Raw genomic sequence first — 20,191 nt, forward strand, 5'->3', positions numbered from 1 at the left:
TCACCGGGGCTCGTGTGCACTCACCGGGGCTCGTGTGCACTCACCGGGATATGCAGATATGCTGAAACTGACCACTGCTCTTTAGTTTGGAGGAGGAGGGGGGAGGATTTGGAAGGCGGTGGGTTTCAGAGAGGCAGTCCGTTGTTTGGAATGAATTAAATGATCTTATTTGTGAATCATGCAGATATTTCTCTCCAATCATTCAGAGCATGAGGAATGAATAAATCACCAACAGAATGTTTTCCGTTTTTTAGGTGACATCACCAGTGAGCTCGTTCGACATTTCCTCATTGAGACCAGTGCAAAGGGGGTGAAATTGAAGGGTTGCCTTAACGAACCTTACTTTGGTAAGTAATGTTAAATTGAACCTCGTCTTGGAGGCATACAGACTGGGCACAGTTAATTCAATCTGCTGGAGGACTGGTCTGCTAGGAGACTTGGGGAGGCTGTGGGGGTCAGGGATTTGGGAGGAGAGAGGTGATGGATAGAGGGGACGGAGAGAAGAATTGAAGAAGAGAGGTGTTAGGGTGGTAAGAGTTGGTTGGGTTGGGCAGTGGGGAAAGGAGAAAGGTTTTGAGGGGAGCGGATTGAGGGGAGGAGGTTTTGGAGGAGGGAGCAGGGATGTTTGGGGGAGGGGGATTGGAGGAGGGGAGGGGTGTTTGGAGGATGGGGTGGGAGAGTTTGGAGGAGGTGGAGGAAGGGTTTGGAAGGGGGGATGGAGGGTTTAGAGGAGGGGAGGGAGGGTTTGGAGGAGAGGAGGTCTGTTTGGAGGAGGGGAATCAGTGTTTGGAGGTTGAAGAGGGGGTTAATTGGCCAGCCAGCGTGAAATTGCGGTCAGGGGCCGATCACGGTAGGTGCGCCATTCCCCAGCCACTTGTGGACCCACCCATCGCGTACCTGCCGACCTGCAAATTCTGCCTGTGTATATGTGTGTGTGTCTGTCTGCCTGTGTGTATGTGTCTGTACGTGTGTGTGTGTGTGTGTGTGTGCGTGCGTGTGTGTCTGTTTGTCTGTATCTGCCTGTCTGTGTGTGTGTGTCTGTCTGCCTGTGTGTGTGTGTGTGTGTGTGTGTGTGTGTGTGTGTGTGTGTCTGCCTGTGTGTGTCCATTTGTGTGTGTGTGTCCATTTGTGTGTGTGTGTCCATTTGTGTGTGTGTGTCCATCTGTGTGTGTGTGTGTGTGTCTGTGCGTGTGTTTGTGTCTGTGCATGTGTGTGTGTCTGTGCATGTGTGTGTGTGTGCCTGTCTGTCTGTCTGTATTTGTCTGTGTCTGCCTGCCTGTGTGTGTGTCTGTGCGTATTTGTCTGTGTGTGCATGTGTGTCTCTGTGTGTGTGTGTCTCTCTGTGTGGGTGTTTATCTGTGCACATGTGTGTATGCGTCTGTGTTTGTGCGTGTGTGTCTGTGTGTGCGTGTGTGTGTGTCTCTGTGTGTGTGTATGTGTGTGTGTGTCTGTGCATGTGTGCGTGTGTCTGTCTGTGCGTGTGTGTCTGTGTGCATATGTGTGTCTGTGTGTACATGTGTGTCTCTGTGTGTGTGTCTGTGTGTGTGTGTGCGCGTATGTGTCTCTGTGCATGTGTGTGTTGTGTCTGTGGGCAGGTTTTTACCTCATTGGACGGGCCCAGGAGCGGTTGCGAAGCTGACCTCCATCCACAATCTGGCTGCAACCTCGATTTCACGCTGGCTGGCCAATTAACGTCTATCCAGCGTGAATCGCGGGTTGCAGCACTGAGGGCTGCCTGAGTGGAGGCAGGAGGAAGACGAGCATGGAAGATTGTGCATTTGTGCGAGTGCGCGCACTGGAACCTCCCTGAAGGCACAGAGCTGCCTCAGCTGAAGATTTTTAAAAACAAAGATAAAGAATTTAAAAATGTTAAAAACATGTCCCCTCATGTGACCCTGTCATATGAACACTTCAGGAAGGTTGTGAAGGCATTGGAGAGCGTGCAGAAAAGATTCACAAGAATGGTTCCAGGGATGATGAACTTCAGTTATGAAGACAGATTGGTGAAGTTAGGACTGTTTTCCTTGGAGAGAAGAAGGCTGAGAGATTTGATAGAGGTGTTCAAAATCATGAGGGATCTGGACAGAGTAGATAGGGAGAAACTGTTTTTGCTCATAAATAGATCGAGAACGAGAGGGCACCGACTTAAAGTAATTGGCAAAAGAAGCAAATGTGACATGAGGAAAACTTTTTTGATGCAGTGTATGGTTCGGGTCTGGAATGCTCTGCCTGAGAGCGTGGTGGGGGCAGGCTTATTCCAGGCAGTCAAAAGAGAATGAGACTGTTATCAGCGAAGGGTTATGTGGAGAAGGCAGGAGAATGGCACTAGGTGAATTCCTCATTCAGAGAGCCGGCGCAGGCATGGTGAGCTAAATGGCCTTCTACGCTGTAACAATTCTGTGATTCTGTTTGTACATGTGCCTCGTGGATGGTGGACAGGCTTTGGGATGTCGGGAGGTGAGTTATTCTCCGCAGAATTCCCAGCCTCTGAACTGCTCTTATAGTTCAATAATTTATATGGCTGGCTCAGTTCCATTTCTGCTCAGTGGTGACCCCCAGGATGTTGATAGCGGGGGATTCAGTGATGGTAATGCCCTTGAATGTCAAGGGGAAGTGGTTAGATTCTCTCTTGTTGGAGACAGTCATTGCCTGGCACTTATGGTGCGAATGTTACTTGCCACTTATCAGTCCAAGCCTGGATATTATCCAGGTCCTGCTGTATTTGGACATGAACTACTTCAGCACCTGAGTTGCGAATTGTGGAATAATTTGTGTGTGCCAGCGTATCTGTGTATGTTAGTGTGTATGTGTGTACGTGTGTATCTGTGTGTGTCCATCCATGTGGCTCACTTCTCTCACTCCTGCTTTCTGCTTCCTGTTCCTAGGGAGTCTGTCTGCCCTGGTTTACCAGCACTCGATTACTCCACTGGCTTTGCCCTGCAAACTCGTAATCCCAAGCCGAGGTGAGTAAAAATGAGCAACCATCATTGAAAAAATTAATGGAGTCAGTGTACAGGGAACTCTAATCTGTATCTAACACTGTGCTATACCTGTCCTGGGAGTGCTTGATGGGGACAGTGTAGAGGGAGTTTACTCTGTATCTAACCCTGTGCTATACCTGTCCTGGGAGTGTTTGATGGGGACAGTGTAGAGGGAGCTTTACTCTGTATCTAACCCCGTGCTGTACCTGTCCTGGGAGTGTTTGATGGGGATAGTGTAGAGGGAGCTTTATTCTGTATCCAGCCCTGTGCTGTACCTGTCCTGGGAGTGTTTGATGGGGACAGTGTAGAGGGAGCTTTACTCTGTATCTAACACCGTGCTGTACCTGTCCTGGGAGTGTTTGATGGGGACAGTGTAGAGGGAGATTTACTCTGTATCTAACCCCGTGCTGTACCTGTCCTGGGAGTGTTTGATGGGGACAGTGTAGAGGGAGATTTACTCTGTATCTAACCCCGTGCTGTACCTGTCCTGGGAGTGTTTGATGGGGTCAGTGTAGAGGGAGATTTACTCTGTATCTAACCCCGTGCTGTACCTGTCCTGGGAGTGTTTGATGTTGTTGAATGTTCCATTTTCAATTCAGAGATTCCACTGCTCAAGAAGCAGAAAATGTGACTCACAAGCAAAATTATTTTTTGTGTTAAAAGCTCCCCTGTTGCTTGTGTTTGGCACGGACTCGTATCCCGCTATTGTTTAGTGCTAGGGTGGATCCAGGCATGTCGTAAACACCACACAGTGCGGAAACATCTGCACATGCGTTAACTCTTTGTAGTCAGGGTCTGAGCTGGCTAGCAGCACAAGCTGGAGTTGACCTCAGTACCTTTTTTGTTTTGTAATTCCTCTGCTCTTGCAATGTCTGATGTGTGACTGGGAATTCTGCAGCGAGTAACTCACCTCCTGACTCCCCAAAGCCTGTCCACCATCTACAAGGCACAAGTCAGGAGTGTGACGGAATACTCCCCACTTGCCTGGATAAGTGCAGCTCCCACAACACTCAAGAAGCTCCACACCATCCAGGACAAAACAATCCGCTTGATTGGCACCACATCCAAAAACACTCTCTCCTTCCAGCACTGACGCACAGTAGCAGCAGTGTTTGTACCATCTACAAGATGCACTACAGGAATTCACCAAGGCTCCTTAGACAGCACCTTCCACAATCACTACCATCTAGAAGGACAAGGGCAGCAGATACATGGAAACACCACCATCTGGAAGTTCCCCTCTAAGTCACTCACCATCCTGACTTGGAAATATATCACCGTTCCTTCACTGTCGCTGGGTCACAATCCTGGAACTCCCTCCCTAACAGCACTGTGGGTGTACCTACACCACATGGACTGCAGCGGTTCAAGAAGGCAGCTCATCACCACCTTCTCAAGGGCAATTAGGGATGGGCAATAAATGCTGACCCAGTCAGTGAAGCCCCACATCCCGTGAATGAATAAAAAATTAACCCCTTGAGGGAAAAGCAAAGTTCTGTGGATGTTGGAATCTGAAGTAAAAAAGAAAATGCTGGAAAAACTCAGCAGGTCTGGCAGTATCTGTGGAGAGAGGAACAGAGTTAACACTTCTTCAGAGCACCCCATGGGGTGCTTTTATTCTATGTTAAAGGTCCCTTGCAGTTGTGGAACCAGCCCTGATCCGGATCACGATCCTGTCACCCCTGTCTGAATGTCTCATGATGCTCTGGGTCCATTACCGCTTACTGCTGTGATGCCTCTCATGGTTGATTAGCTGCTGACACATTGTTTCGTTTCACTTGTAAGCTTGGTGGATGTAACTGAACACAGTTTGAAGATCCCAGTTTAGGCCCGGAGAGCAGAACCCAGCAGCTATTTCACGTTATTCAGTAATTCTGCGAGAATTGCTGTGTACGCACTACACTGTGGGGTGATGGTGGGGGCTGGGGTGGAGGGGGGTGGGGGTGGGAGTGTGGCAGTGGAACAAGGGGGGCCATGCATAGCGGCTCTTTTTCCCTTGTTGTGCCCCCTCCTCTCACCCAGTTCATATCCCAAATCTGTAGCCAGTTTGTTAGCCTCTTTCCATTCTCCATTGATTCATACACAGAATTTGTTCATTTTCCCTCAGTCCCGGATTGTGTGTTTCTCAGGAATGTTTGTGCCTCTCGAGGTGAGGTCATTGCTCACTCCCATTCCTTATTCCTCCAGAGTGCAACTCTGACATTTGCAACAGGATGTGGGCTCCGCCTCACATACAAAACATATTTAACTGTGTCCATTCCACACCAAGCCTGACAAAAAACCCCTGTCACATATATTTCCAAACTTTCCCCTAACATTGCTCAATGTACCAATTCTCCTAGTTTGTGATCTATGTTGGTTTCAGTTCTAATCCTAATATTTAATCCACCAAATGGTTGGATATTTTGTAACAAATAGTTTGGTGTCATTTCCTGCCTCAGTGTGTATAAAATCCTCTCTGTAGCCACCTACCCCTGATATAACTCATGATGACAAACCCTAAAAACCCCACACTGTGACAACCCCAATCTCCGATACAGCTCCCTCTGATAAACCCTATAAACCCCTCACTGTGACACCCCCACTCTCTGATAGAGCTCCCTCTGATAAACCCTATAAACCCCTCACAGTGACACCCCCACTCTCTCATACAGCTCCCTCTGATAAACCCTATAAACCCGTCACTGTGACACCCCCACTCTCTGATAGAGCTCCCTCTGATAAACCCTATAAACCCCTCACTGTAACACCCCCACTCTCTGATACAGCTCCCTGTGATAAACCCTATAAACCCCTTACTGTAACACTCCCCTCTCTGATACTGCTCCCTGTGATAAACCCTATAAACCCCTCACTGTAACAGTCCCACTCTCTGATACAGCTCCCTGTGATAAACCCTATAAACTCCTCACTGTGACAGTCCCACTCTCTGATACAGCTCCCTGTGATAAACCCTATAAACCCCTCACTGTAACAGTCCCACTCTCTGATACAGCTCCCTGTGATAAACCCTATAAACTCCTCACTGTGACAGTCCCACTCTCTGATACAGCTCCCTGTGATAAACCCTGTAAACCCCTCATTGTGACAGTCCCACACTCTGATACTAATGACATTTTATGTGACTATGGCCATTGAAAACTATGCTTTTCGGCCTGTCTGCAGCATTAGAAATTGCTGACCACACTCACCTTATCTAACGCCTCTCTGCTGGGTGGGCCTCCCTGGTTCCATTCTTATCTATCCAGCTGGAGTTGAAGAATCACCAACAATGGTTTCTCTTGTTGTTCCAGCTCCGTTGCCTCTGGTGTTCCCCAAGGATCTATTCTTGAATCCTCCAATTGTTCATCTACATTTTACTCCTTGGCAATATCATCCCAAAAGATGTATGCTGATGACACCCTGTTCCAAAGCAACTGCTTCAATTCATCCGTGTCTCCAACGTCCAGTACTGGATGAGCAGAAATCTCCTTCAACTAAATTTTTTTTCACAACATGTGGGCTTCATTGGCTGGGCCAGCAGTTATTGCCCATCCCTAGTTGCCCTCGAGAAGGTGGTGGTGAGCTGCCTTCTTGAACCACTGCAGTCGATGTGGTGTGGGTACACCCACAGTGCTGTTAGGAAGGGAGTTCCAGGATTTTGACCCAGCGACAGTGAAGGAACGGTGATATATTTCCAAGTTAGGATAGTGAGAGCCTTGGAGGGCAACTTTGAGGTGTTCCCATGTATCTGCTGCCCTTGTCCTTCTAGATGGTAGTGATTGTGGGTTTGGAAGGAGCTGTCTAAGGAGCCTTGGTGAGTTCCTGCAGTGCATCTTGTAGATGGTACACACACTGCTGCTACTGTGCGTCGGTGGTGGAGGGAGTGAATGTTTCTGTATCTGGTGCCAATCAAGCAGGCTGCTTTGTCCTGGACGATGTCCAGCTTCTTGAGTGTTGTTGGAGCCACTCATTCAGGCAAGTGACACTCCTGACTTGTGCCTTGTAGATGGTGGACCGGTTTGGGAAGTCAGGAGGTGAGTATTCAACACAGGATTCCCAGCCTCTGACCTGCCCTTGTAGCCACAGTATTTATATGGCTAGCTCAGTTCAGCTTCTGGCCAATAGTAACCCCAGGATGTTGATAGTGGGGGATTCAGTGATGGTAATGCCATTGAACATCAAGGGATAATGGTTAGATTCTCTCTTGTTGAAGATCGTCATTGCCTGGCACTTGTGTGGCACTTGTGTCACTTGCCATTTGCCACTGAACTTTGTCCACATGTAAGGACATGGACTGCTTCAGAATCTGAGGAATATTGTGAAGACTGAAGCCATTGTCTTCAGTCTCCAACACAATCACCATATGCTGACCAGCCACTACGTCCTTTGCCTTGGCAACTGTCAGAGCTGAACCAGCCCCTTCACAACCTCAGTGTCATATTGGACAGAGCTGAGCTTCTGACCAAATATTTGTGCCATTCCGAAGAGTACCTATTTCCATCTGTGTAACATCATCAGAATCCACTTCTGTCTCAGATCATCTGCTAGTGAAACCCACATCCCTACATTTGTTACCTCTAGACTCGACTATTCTATCACCCTCCCACCATGCATACTCTGTAAATTTGAACTCATCTAAAACTCTGCTGCCTCCGTCCTAACTCGCACCAAATACCATTACCCTATCACCCTGTGCTTGCTGACCTATGTTGCTTCCTGGTCAAGCAATGCCTTGATTTTGAAATTCTCATCCTTGTTTTCAATTCCCTCAATGGCCTCACCTTCCCCTGTCTCTGTAAGTTCCTCCAATCCCACAGCCATCTGACATATCGGCGCTCCTCTAATTCTGGTCTTTTCTTCGTCTATGATTTTAATCACTCCACCATTGGCAGCCGTGCCTTCAGCTGCCTGGGACCCAAGCTCTGGAATTCCCTCCCTAAACTTCTCCACCTCTCTACCTCACTCTTTAAGATGCTCCTTAAAGCCTATCTCTTTGATCAAGCTTTTGGTCAATTTTCCTAATGTGTCTCCTTATGTGGCTCAGGGTCAAAATTTGTCTGAAGTATGGCTGTAAAATGCTATGGAATGTTGTATTACATTAAAGGCATTATATAAATGCAAGTTATTGTTGTTGATACAGCTCTCCCTGATAAGCACTTTGAAGCCCGCACTTTCACGCACTCTCTGATACAGCCAAAGTCCCTCTGCCCTCTCAGACACATGTCAAAACATCTCAAGGCTTGTTTTAAAGAAGAACAGGGGACTTCTGGCCAAAATTTATCCCTCAGATAACATCATTGAGAAAGATTAGCTGAGTCATTATCACATTGCTGCTTGTGGGATCTTGCTGTGAATAAACTGACTGTGGTGTTTCTGACATTATAACAGTGACTGTACTTTGTACTTCATTGGCAGCAAAACATTTGGGACCTCCTGAGGTTGTGAAAGGCAAGTTTTTTCTTTCAGATCCGGTGGATAAAACCCCTGAACCAACTGTGTCGGCAAACTCAGCCACGGAGCTACTGAAACAGGGCGCGGGTGAGTACTCAAAGCTCCCCTGCTCTCCACCATGAATAATGGAGGGTACGAAAGGGATTCCAAATAGTCTTGAGTTTAGGGAGGGATCCTTGCCCTTAGGCAACGTAATGCATGGGTGATGTCAGAATCCAGCTTGACTCTGAATCCTTCAACAGTTGAATAGTCTGCTGATACTCGGATGAAATATTTTTCACTGCTCTGTCTAAGTGACCTCACTGCCCAGGATCCGCCACTGATACTCAATTCACCCCTGCTTCTCTGCTGTCTGTGTCCTATTCCAAACATTCTCAATGAGCAGTAGGCTGTGGTTAATGAGAGGAATGGCTCCAAGTACAGCAGTACATTGGAGAGAGATGATCGGAAGCTTTGAGTTTAATATTCCAAGGCCCATGTTGGGGTGGGGGGGGGGAGGGGGCGGGGGAGGAGATGGGCCGTTCGGTGGGGGGGTGTGGGTGGAGGTGGTGGGGTCGGGGGGAAGCAGTGGGGGTGGAGGCTGGGGTGAGGGGGCTTGAAAAATAACTGGGAACTACTTCAGGATGGTTTGCCGACGTATCCCTGCTGTGGGGAAGCATCCTGGGAGTCAAACTGACTGCCTACTTCATGGAGACAGACAGTTAAGTTAAGTGAGTCTGATGGAATACCCCCCACTTACCTGGACGAGTGCAGCTCAAACTACGTTCAAAAAGCTTGACACCATCCAGGACAAAGCAGCCACTTGATTGCCACCCCATCTACAAACATTCACTCCCTCCACCACCGATGCACAGTAGCAGCAGTGTGTGTACCATCTAGAAGATGCACTGCAGGAACTTACCAAGGCTCCTTAAACAGCACCTTCCAAACCCACGACCACTACCATCCAGAAGGACAAGGGCAGCAGATAGATGGGAACACCACCACCTGGAGGTTCCCCTCCAAGTCACTTACCATCCTGACTTGGAAATATATCACCATTCCTTCACTGTTGCTGGGTCAAAATCCTGGAACTCCCTCCCTAACAGCACTGTGGGTGTACCTACACCACATGCACTGCAGCGACTCAAGAAGGCAGCTCACCACCACCTTCTCAAGGGTAGTTAGGGATGGGCAATAAATGCTGGCCCAGCTAGTGACACCCACTTCCCATAATGAATTTTTTAAAAAATAGTCAAGGGCCCCAGTTTGGAACAATTTTGTGGCAGCTCTGTGGCAGCACTCTCCCTGTAGCAGTCCAGGGGCTGGTCATTGCAGCCGGAGTCTCCATCCCCCAAGAAGGGGGCCATGCGCAGATTTCCCAGCTGATCTGACCCTTCAGAGCCCCCACTTGGTCCCAACGTCAGGGTTGCAAAACCCATGGGAAAATCCACATCCCTCCTTTCTGTCCCTTGGCTATAACCTGTTGGTGTTCTTGGGGTCTTGCTTTGATGTCATACCGACTTCAGACAGGCTGGCTGCTGGATCACGGTCCCCAAACCAGAAAACTAGAATGGGGGTCAGAGTAACAGAGCAGACCCTGAACAGAAAAACCAGCCTTCAGTATCTCCCAAAAAAGAGAGACACTGGGAGGTGACTGATATCCATTTGGTCTCAGGACACAGCGAGGCTGCAAAGAAACATTCAGTGAGTGAGCAACAAGATAACAGATGGAGTGTAATGTGGGGAAGTGAGAAGTTATTTACTTTTTTAAAAAGGTGTGTAACTTGTAAATATTGATGTTCAGAGAGACTTGGGTGTGCTTGTACAAGGAATGTAGAAAGTTAGCATGCAGGTCCAGCAAGTGATTAGGAAGGCAAAAGGCATGTTGGTCTTTATTGCAAGGGGACTGAAGTACAAGAATAAAGAAGTCTAGCTATAGTTGTACAGAGTTTTGGTGAGAACACATCTGTAGTACTGTGCGCGGTTTGTCTCCATATTTAAGAAAGATTATACTTACATTGGAGGCGGTACAGCGAAGGTTCACTAAATTGGTCCCTGGGATGAAGGGGTTGTCCTACGATGAGAGGCTGAGTAAATTAGGTTTATATTCTCTGGAATTTAGCAGAATGAGAGGTGATCTCATTAAAACATTCAAGATTATGAAGGGGTTTGTTTCCATTGGGCGGGGAATCTAAAACACGGGGACACAGTCTCAGGATAAGGAGCCGATCGTTCAGGACTGAGATGAGGAGAAATTACTTCACTCAAAGGGTTGTGGATCTTCAGAATTCTCCACCCCAGAGGGTTGTGGATGCTCCATCATTGAATATATTTAAGGTTGGGATAGACAGAAGTTTGGTCTCTCAGAGAATTAAGGACTAAGGGGGTGTGGGCAGGAAAGTGGAGTTGAAGCCCAAGATCAGCCATGATCGTAATGAATGGTGGAGCAGGTTCAGTGGGCTGTGTGGTCTACCCTGTTTCTATTCCTTGTGTTCTTGTGTATCAAGCTTCTCAGTTCCAATGCCACCCTGCTCCCCTCCCCTCCACAGACCACTGCACCTGCTGGGTAATTCCACAGTCAGCCTGTCCCCACAGCCAAACTCCAACACTCAGCATGTGAAGATATCTCTATGTTTCTCCCCCTCCAGCATGCAATGTGCTATTTGTGAATTCCGTGGACATGGAGTCGCTCACAGGACCACAAGCTATTGCCAAGGCCATTTCGGAGACCCTCAGCATCCAACCACAGCCGACTGCCACAGTCGTCCACTTCAAAGTGTCCTCCCAGGGAATCACTCTGACCGACAATCAGAGAAAGTAAGAGCTCGCATTTCATTCTGTGTCTTGTACCTGCTAGGCTCGATTCCCAAAGTGATTGTGCGCCTGCCAGTGAGAGTGGCTGTATGTATGTGTGTGGTACATCTGGCTCAGCTTCTTTGTATGTCTTAATGTCTGGATATATAATACAGCCAGATGAGATGGAAACTGAGATCATTCACAACTAATCTTTACATTTTTAAATTTTATTCTTTCATGGGATGTGGGCATCACCGACAAGACCAGCATTTGTTGCCCATCCCTAAATGCCCTTGAACTGAGTGGCTTGCTAGGCTATTTCAGAGGGCAGTTAAGAATCAACCCACATTGCTGTGGAAACAAAAACAGAAAATGCTGGAAAAACTCAGCAGCTCTGACAGCAGCTGCCAGACCTGCTGAGTTTTTCCAGCATTTTCTGTTTTTGTTTCAGATTTCCAGCATACACAGTATTTTGCTTTTATCACATTGCTGTGGGTCTGGAGTCACGTGTAGGTCAGGCCGGGTAAGGATGGCAGATTTCCTTCCCTAAACGACATGATACAAGATGGGTTTTTACAAGAATCAATGATAGTTTCATGATCAGTGTTACTCAGACTAGCTTTATATTCCGGATTTATTAATTGAATTTCCCCTGCCCCAGGACATTAGCCTGGGGTCTCTGGATGACTAGTCCAGTGACATTGCCACTGCACCAATGTCTCCCCCAAGGTAGGAAGCTCTGAGTATGTATGTGTCAAAGCTCAGTGACTGGCATGGTTTGGTAAGGTTTAGGGTCTCACCCAGAACTCACACTGAATCCTGATGATATTTTTCCACAGTAAAAGTTGTTTTTCTTTGTTATTGCAGACTTTTCTTCAGGCGCCACTATCCAATCAGCAGCGTTACATTCTGTGACCTTGATCCCCAAGAGAGAAGGTAAGGACAGTTGTCTGGCACATGTGTGTATAATACATGCTTCCAGGTGTGTATCTGCGTAGGGTGCATGCTGTACACAAGGCATTGCACATGCATAGTGAATGTATGGTGTGTAATGTGCAGTTGGTTATGGTGTTTGTATATACAACATAAACAGTGTGTTTATAAGGAATTATTCTAAGTTAATTAAGTGAGTATTTAAATTAAGTTAACTAAGCAAAATAAGTAAAAAGGGCAGGAAAGGTGTTATGTTGCAGCTACGGAATGTGGGTCCTTTTAGACACTGAGGTGACCCACGACAAACACATCTGCTGGAAGTGTAAGCAGCTAGAGGAATTCCAGATCAGGATTATTGATCTTGAAGCCAAACTGCAGACACTGCGCAACATAAGGGAGGGGGAGAAATACCTAGATACTTTGTTCTAGAAGACAGTCATGCCTCTTAGAATAGGACCATCTATTGGTCAGCAGTGAGGGACAAGAAGTTGTGACCATGCTGAGGTAGGTAATAGGACTGAGCAGTCAATAGCAGAGGAGCCTCAGACTTTGCAATTGTCAAACAGGTTTGAGATGCTCACGACCTGTGTGGATGAAAGTGAGGTTTGCATTCAGACTGGCCATGACACAATGGTACAGGAAGCAATTTAAGCGAGAAGGGAGCAAACAGGAATGTAGTGGTACTAGGGGATAGTATAATAAGGGGGATTAACACTGTTCTTTGAAAGAGCAAGATTCCAGGAGGCTGTGTTGCCTGCCAGTGTCAGGGTTCAGGACATCTGCTCAGGGCGGAGAGGGACTTGAAGTGGGAGGGGGAGGATACAGTTGTCGTGGTCCATGTAGGTACCAATGACATAGGCAGGACAAGGAAGGAGGTTCTGTAAAGTCTGAATGAGGAACTAAATGTCAAATTAAGAAGCAAAACCTCAAAGGTAGTAATCACTGGTTTACCTAGTTTGTGGGGCACTGGCACCAGTACTGGGGAAAGTGGGGGCTGTACCGTTGGGATAGTCTACTCCTGAACCATGCTGGGATGCATGTTCTTGTGAATCGCATAACTAGGGAAGTAGAGAGGGCTTTAAACTAAACAAGGGTGGGGTGAGGGATCAAGCTTGGGTGGTGTGGCAAATCAAGTGGTAGATTCAAGGCAGGGGAGCATAGTAGCAATATGGGAAATGAGGGTCATAGAATAGCAGGAAAGGACAGAGAGGTAAAACCTAAGAATGCATCAATAGTTGGGACTAGATGTTACAAAGAAAATAAAAAGGCAAAACTAAAGCATCTGTATCTGAATGTGCATAGCATTCATAACAAAGTAAATGAACTGATAGCGCACAATGAAGTAAATGAATATGATCTGATGGCCATTATGGAGCTGTGGATGACAATATTCAAAAAGAATAGGAAATTAGGTAAAGGTGGAGGCGTAGCACTGTTCATCAAGGATGACATTTCTCCAAAAGTTAGCGATAACCTTGGTTCAGGAGATAATATATGGAATCAGCTTGGGTGGAGATGAGGAAATGAGGAATAGTAGGGGAAAGAAGTCACGAGTGGGAATGGTCTACAGGCCCCCTAACAGTAACCACAATATATGACAAAGTATACAAGAAGAAATTTTGGGTGCTTGCGAAAAAGGGACAACTAATAATCATGGGTGATTTTAATCTAAATATAAACTGGAAAAATCGGATTAGCAGTAGTAGCCAGGATAAGGAGCTCATAGAATGTTTTCAAGATAGATTCTTAGAGCAGCACGTTCTGGAACCAACCAGAGAGCAGGTTATATTAGACTTGGTATTGTGTAACGCGACAGGATTAACTAATGACCTCAGAGTAAAGGCATCGCTTGGTAGCAGCGACCACCATATGATTGAATTTTACATCCAGTTTGAAAAAGAGAAGAGTGGGTCTAAGGCTGGTATTTTAAACTTAAATAAAGGCAACTATGTGGGGATGAAAGCTGAGCTAGCTGAATTGAACTGTGAAACTAGGCTATAGGATCAATCAATAGAGAAGCAGCGGCAGACATTTAAGGGGATATTTCAGAGTACTCAGAATAAGTATATTTCTACTATAAAGAACAATTCTAAGGGGAGGACCCACCATCCATGGTTAACTAAAGAAGTTAAGGAAAGCATCAAACTTAAGGAAAAGCATACAACTCTGCAAAGATGCAGGTCAGATAATTGGCCAGAATATAAAGAACGGCAGAGAATGATTAAAAGGTTAAACAGGTGAAATAAATTAGAGAAAAGCAAAATATTGCAGATGTTGGAAATCTGAAACAAAAACAAAAATTGCTGGAAAAACTCAGCAGGCCTGACAGCATGTGTGGAGAGGAAGACAGAGTTAACATATCAAGTCCATATGATTCTTCATCAGAATTGTTCTGGAATTACCTGGCATCTGGAATTAATAGTCTGATGATGACCATTGATTGGTTGTCATAAAAACCCCTCTGGTTCCCTAATGTCCTCTAGGGAAGAAAATCTGCTTGGTCTAACCTACACTTGACTCCAGATGCACAGCAATGTGGTTGACTCTTAAATGCCCTCTGAAATAGCCTGGCAAGTTGCTCAGTTCTCAAGGGCAATTAGGGATGGGCAATAAATGCTGACCTAGCAAGTGACACCCCTATCTCATGAACAAATAAAGGGAAGCCTGTAGATATGCAGTACCTGGATTTCCAGAAGGCATTTGATAAAGTGCCACATCGAAGGTTGTTATTGTGGAAAATAAAAGCTCATGGCGTGGGGAGTAACATCGAGGATTGGCCAGCTGGCAGAAAACGGAGAGGATGCAAAAATAAGTCTTATATGTTTGGCAGGATGTGATGAGTGGAGTCCCACAGCAGCTTCAATTCTTTACAATTTATATCAATGAAGGGAGTGAAGGCATGGTTTTGCTAAATTTGCAGATGACACAAAGATAGTTATGAAACCATGTTGTGAAAAGGACATAAGGAGATTACAGACGGATAAAGATAGGTTGAGTGAGTGGACGAAAGTCTGGTATTTGGTGTATAATGTAGGCACATGTGATGTTGTTCACCTTGGTAAGAATAAAAAAACAGAATATTACTTAAATGGATAATGGCTGCAGAATTCTGAGGGATCTAGATGCATGAGTCACATGAGTTAGTATGCAGGTACAGCAAGTAATTAAGAAGGCCACTAGAATGCTATCCTTTATTACGAGAGGGATTGAACATAAAATTAAGGATGTTATGCTTCGGTTATACAGGGCATTGGCGAGAATGCACCTTGAATACTGTGTGGAGTTTTGGTCTTCCTATTTAAGGAAGTGTGTAATTTGCTGCACTGTGGCAGGTTAGCTCAGTTGACTAGATGGCTGGTTTGTGATGTAGAGTGAAACCAACAGTGTGGGTTCAATTCCTGTACCAGCTGAGGTCATCCATGAAGGCCCTGCCTTCTCAACCTCACGCCTTATCTGAGGTGTGGTGACCCTCAGGTTAAACTCACCACCAGTCGTCTTTCTCTAATGAGAGTGCAGACTATGGTGGCTTTCATTTTTTTCACTTCAAATATGTTGGAGGCAGTTCAGAGGAGGTTTACTAGATTGATATGTGGAATGAGTGAGTTGTCTTATGAGGAAAGATTGGACAGACTGGGCTTGTTTCCACTGGAGTGTAGAAGAGCGAGGGGTGATTTGATTGAAGCATATAATATCCTGAATGGTATTGGACGTCGAAAAGATGTGGGTGAGTCCAGAACTAGGGGGCACTGTTTTAAAATTAGGGGTCACCCTTTTAGGACAGAGATGAGGAGAATTTTTTTTCTCTCAGAGGGTTGTGCGACTTTGGAACTTTCTGCCTCAGAAGGTGTTGGAGACGGGCTCATTGAATATTTTTAAGGTAGATGTAGATAGATTCTTGTTAGGCAAGGGAATCAGAGATTATCTGGGGTAGATGGGAATGTGGAAATCGAAACACAAGATCAGCCACGATCTTATTGAATGGCAGAGCAGGCTTCAGGGGCCGAATGGCCTACTCCTGCTCCTATTTCTTATGTTCGTACGTGTGTTCGTTAAGTGTGCATGTGTAATGAATCCTGTTCACATTAATTTCCATGTGTTTGCCTTTGTCTCTTTGGAGATAATTATTGAGTAAATATTGTGTAAAATGAGTGGATTATACCAGTTCTACGGGGATTTACAATTTACACGCACCCAGAACAGGCTCCTACACAAGCAGTGGTGCAAGCAAATTAAACAAGTTGAGCTTCTCAACTGAGTCTAACCCTGTTTTCACGCACACACTCTCACTCTCTCTCTCTCTCACACACGCACATGCAAGCATAAATGCACACACTCTTACACATGTACACACACACACACACACACACACACACACACACACACACACACACACACACACATATCTTGTCCTTGAAGGACAAGGGCAGCAGATACATGGGAACACCACCACCTGGAAGTTCCCCTCCAAGTCACTCACCATCCTGACTTGGAAATTTATCGCCGTTCCTTCACTGTCACTGGGTCAAAATCCTGGAACTTCCTTCTTAACAGCGCTGTGGGTGTACCTACACCACATGGATTGCTGCACTAGGATTGGGCAATAAATGCTGGCCCAGCCAGTGAAGCCCACATCCCATGAATGAATAAAAAAAACACACACACATATACACACATGCACATACAAATGTACATGCACACACACTCTCTCTCACACATGCACACACAAGCACAAAACACACACATTCACATACACACACATGCATATACACACATACACATGCACATATACACGCACATGTACACACACATGCACACAGTTGCATGAAGTGCTGCATTGAGGCTAGTAATTGGGAGCCTGATCCCTTCCCTCCTAGTTTATCAACTGTCTCGCCCCAACTGTCCCTGCCTGACTGTTCCTAGCAACTGTGTTCTTCTGTCCCAACTGGTACTATGAACATTTAACAGCAGGCAGTGAGAGCTGTTAATGCATCATCATGATTCCTTGTGCCTGGACTGAAGTCTGAGAGCTTTCGGAATGCTGTGGTAATCCCTGGAATTCTGATTCTGTTCTCTTACAGGTGGACAAAGACTGACGGAGGAGCGTCTAAGTAAGTAGATTGACCTGTAACTGGAGAAGATGCTCCCTGTTGATTTAAGATGGCTCTGTGGTAGTGAGGGGATGCTGACTTCACATTCTGCAGTTTGTATTTCACTCCCTCAGAAACAGATTTATCCCCAAAACTGCACCTAAGCTGCATTTTACTCATCAGTTGAAACCCACTGAGAACTGACCCATTCCTGCACATTGTGCCCTTGTTAATTACTCATGGTGGTGTCTTAGTGTTGTTAGAGCCCTGTACTTTTAGCTTTTCTGGCGGCGGTCTATGTGGAATGTGAGACGTGACATGTGGTGAGTGTAACGTGACTCGGGAAGAACAAGTGGCTTCGGATCTATGGTTCCCAAATCTCCTCATCACTTGGGGGTTTTCCGCACCTCATGTCTGGGCCTATGGTAAACTCATTGATATAGATTGGTCACTGTGGTCGGTCAATAATTCTATTATTGTATCATGTGACCAGCAGGATGGTAGAATGTGAACTCAGTGGAGTTTGGCCTATTTTTGTCTCTCAATTCCAATGAAAATCCAGTACTGCTGAGATACTGGGAAGAGCTGATGCAGCCATGTTGTGTTGGGTGTAGCTCACTGGAATGTGATCCCACTGAGGCCTCAACTGGAAGAATAATTCATCCAAGTTGTCACTGTCTGTAATCTGGTGAAGGAGGACTTGGACAGCCTCTTGGACCCAAAGAAGGAAGAAGTAGCAACGCCCACACCTGTAAAACATACCACTCGAGAGGAGAGTCCCCTGCCCTGGTCACGCAGACTTCATACTCGGGTTTACTTGCTGGCTGGCACCAACAGTGCTACCAGAATACCTGCCCTGGTTAGCCACCTCACTCACTCTAAAGCTGGAGTGTTGGTGCGTTTTACAACTGAGAAATGGAACATTGACCACTTAACCCATTGGTCGCCTTTAGTTAAATGCCCTACTTTGTTAAACTGGGCAATGGTAGTCATCTAAAACCCAGGAAAGAAGGATTTGCCAATCTGCCAGGATTATCCTGTAGTCTCCAGGATTTAAAGATTAATCTCCTGGGTACTGGACAAAGCAGGAGAAAAGTCATAGGAACTTTAAAAGACATTGGGTGATGTTTTCATCCCTTTTCGCACTCTGTTAATTCAAGCATGAATATGTTGAAGACAAGAGAAAAGGCTGTTTGACCAGTGTGTTGGTGTAGGGATAGATGGAGCACAGTTTGAGGCCAGAGGCCATGTGATGAGCGCCACTGATCAGAGTTGGTGAGTGATGCAGGAGGTAATGTGTGGGCACCCAGCAATGCACTGAATGAGGATAGGAGTGTGGGAGAGAAGGTGGGGCCAGCACATGCAGTGCTACTGCTTACAGCTTCCCCCAGCTGTGCTGAGCAAAAAGAAAGATCTAACTGTTTTTTTTCCTTCCCATCCCCCTCCCAGACTCTTTGGTTTTGTTGCCCGGAAGCAAGGCAGCACAACTGACAACGTCTGCCATCTCTTCGCCGAAATGGACTCCAACCAGCCTGCAGCCGCCATTGTGAACTTCGTGTCAAAGGTCATGATCGGCTTCCAGAAGAGATGAGCCCGACAGTTTTTGAAAAATAAAATAACAACAACAAAAAAATTGTATGGGCGAGGAGAGGAGAGGGGGAAGGACTTGGAAATGAGAGCGAGATAGTGGAAGTGACAGACGGTGATGGGGTCTTGGGGACATGTGTTGGGGGAGGCGTAGGGGAGGGAGTGATATCTTGTATATTGCACAGTCACAAAAGGAAATGATGTTTGGGCTATATCCAGTGGAAGGAGAATTCACAAAAGAGCAAGAGTTTTTCTTGAGTGCGGGAGTTACCATGTGAAGTATTAGCAGGTCACGGCGAGTTATTTAATTGTGACACTTTAATCGGCTTAACCAATTGCGAGCACACTATATCACTTCCACTTTAGCATGCTTTAAAGTTTCCCCTTTTTTGAGCAAGGAACTCTCCCCATGTTTGCTTCCATTTCCCCAAACCCCAGCCTCCCCAATCTAATGTCCTCCTAGTCAATCAAAAGCAAACTCCACAAACTCGCCACAACACCAAATAGAAACCTGTGTTCACTGAATGGATTCTGCAGGCATGAGGAGAAATTATATATATACACACACACACACACACACACACACACACACATATATATGTGTATATATATATTTATATATATATAAAAATGGATGTAGCTTTCACTGGGAGTGTTGGCAGCCTCTGATCACTGGCCCTCTCTGTTCTGTATGGAGTTTGTATACATTTGAAAGAGAGCATAAGATCCTGCTATCACACTGGAGGGAGGGAGATTCAGCAGTCTGCACCTTATCCAACTTTTTTTAGGAGGCCAGCACTTAACTGAGATTTTCTCTTTGACTCTTGTCTCCAAGTCTTCCCCCTCTCACACATCCCTAATCAGACTGTCATCTGTAGCACCCTCCAGTGCCTTACACTTTGACTTTTCCTCCATCTCCAAGCTGGGCAGCACAGACTCAGCTCAGAGTTCTCACGCTGACCCCCACCCAGCCCTCACTGGGCTAGTAACCCAGATACCTGGACTAGTAATACAGAGATTGGTGTAGAAATCCCAAAATGGCAGCTTGAGAATTTGAATTCAGCTTAAAAATACATGAAAATAGAAATAAAAATCCGATCTTAGTGCAAATGACCTGGAACGCAACTGATTCACTGATGTCCTTTAGGGAAGGAAACCAGCCTTCCTTAGCTGGTCTGGGTGACTCTGGGCCCAAGGTATTGTTGCCACTCTGAAGTTGCCTCACAAGTCATCAAGTAGTAACAAAACCACAACCTGATTACAAGACACTCTCTTTTTCCTAATTTACCCCTCTGGCTGCTCCACATGTGGATTGTGCCACACATTGCGAACACATGTCCACATCAGTGCTGGAGCCCCTTGCTATTGCAATTCAGTCAAATAATTTAACTG

General features: G+C 46.1%; 1 protein-coding gene across 3 annotated transcripts in view; it reads left to right on the forward strand.

Annotated features, from left to right (window-relative positions):
* The window catches only part of LOC121284932 (tensin-like), a 161,698-nt gene extending 142,867 nt beyond the window's left edge, over positions 1 to 18,831 (forward strand). For 2 of the 3 annotated variants that reach the window (XM_041200868.1, XM_041200870.1), the window contains 7 exons: positions 255 to 347; positions 2,886 to 2,963; positions 8,379 to 8,501; positions 11,045 to 11,213; positions 12,060 to 12,128; positions 17,204 to 17,233; positions 18,662 to 18,831. In XM_041200868.1, coding sequence (XP_041056802.1) covers positions 255 to 347; positions 2,886 to 2,963; positions 8,379 to 8,501; positions 11,045 to 11,213; positions 12,060 to 12,128; positions 17,204 to 17,233; positions 18,662 to 18,803 — 704 coding nt within the window. In that variant the 3' untranslated portion in view covers positions 18,804 to 18,831. The remainder of the gene's footprint in view (positions 1 to 254; positions 348 to 2,885; positions 2,964 to 8,378; positions 8,502 to 11,044; positions 11,214 to 12,059; positions 12,129 to 17,203; positions 17,234 to 18,661) is intronic. The other variant, XM_041200869.1, reaches the window with a different exon arrangement.
* The last annotated feature ends 1,360 nt before the right edge of the window (positions 18,832 to 20,191 follow it).

Source organism: Carcharodon carcharias, chromosome 12, assembly GCF_017639515.1.
Source record: "Carcharodon carcharias isolate sCarCar2 chromosome 12, sCarCar2.pri, whole genome shotgun sequence".
In the NCBI taxonomy this organism is placed as follows: Eukaryota; Metazoa; Chordata; class Chondrichthyes; order Lamniformes; family Lamnidae; genus Carcharodon; species Carcharodon carcharias.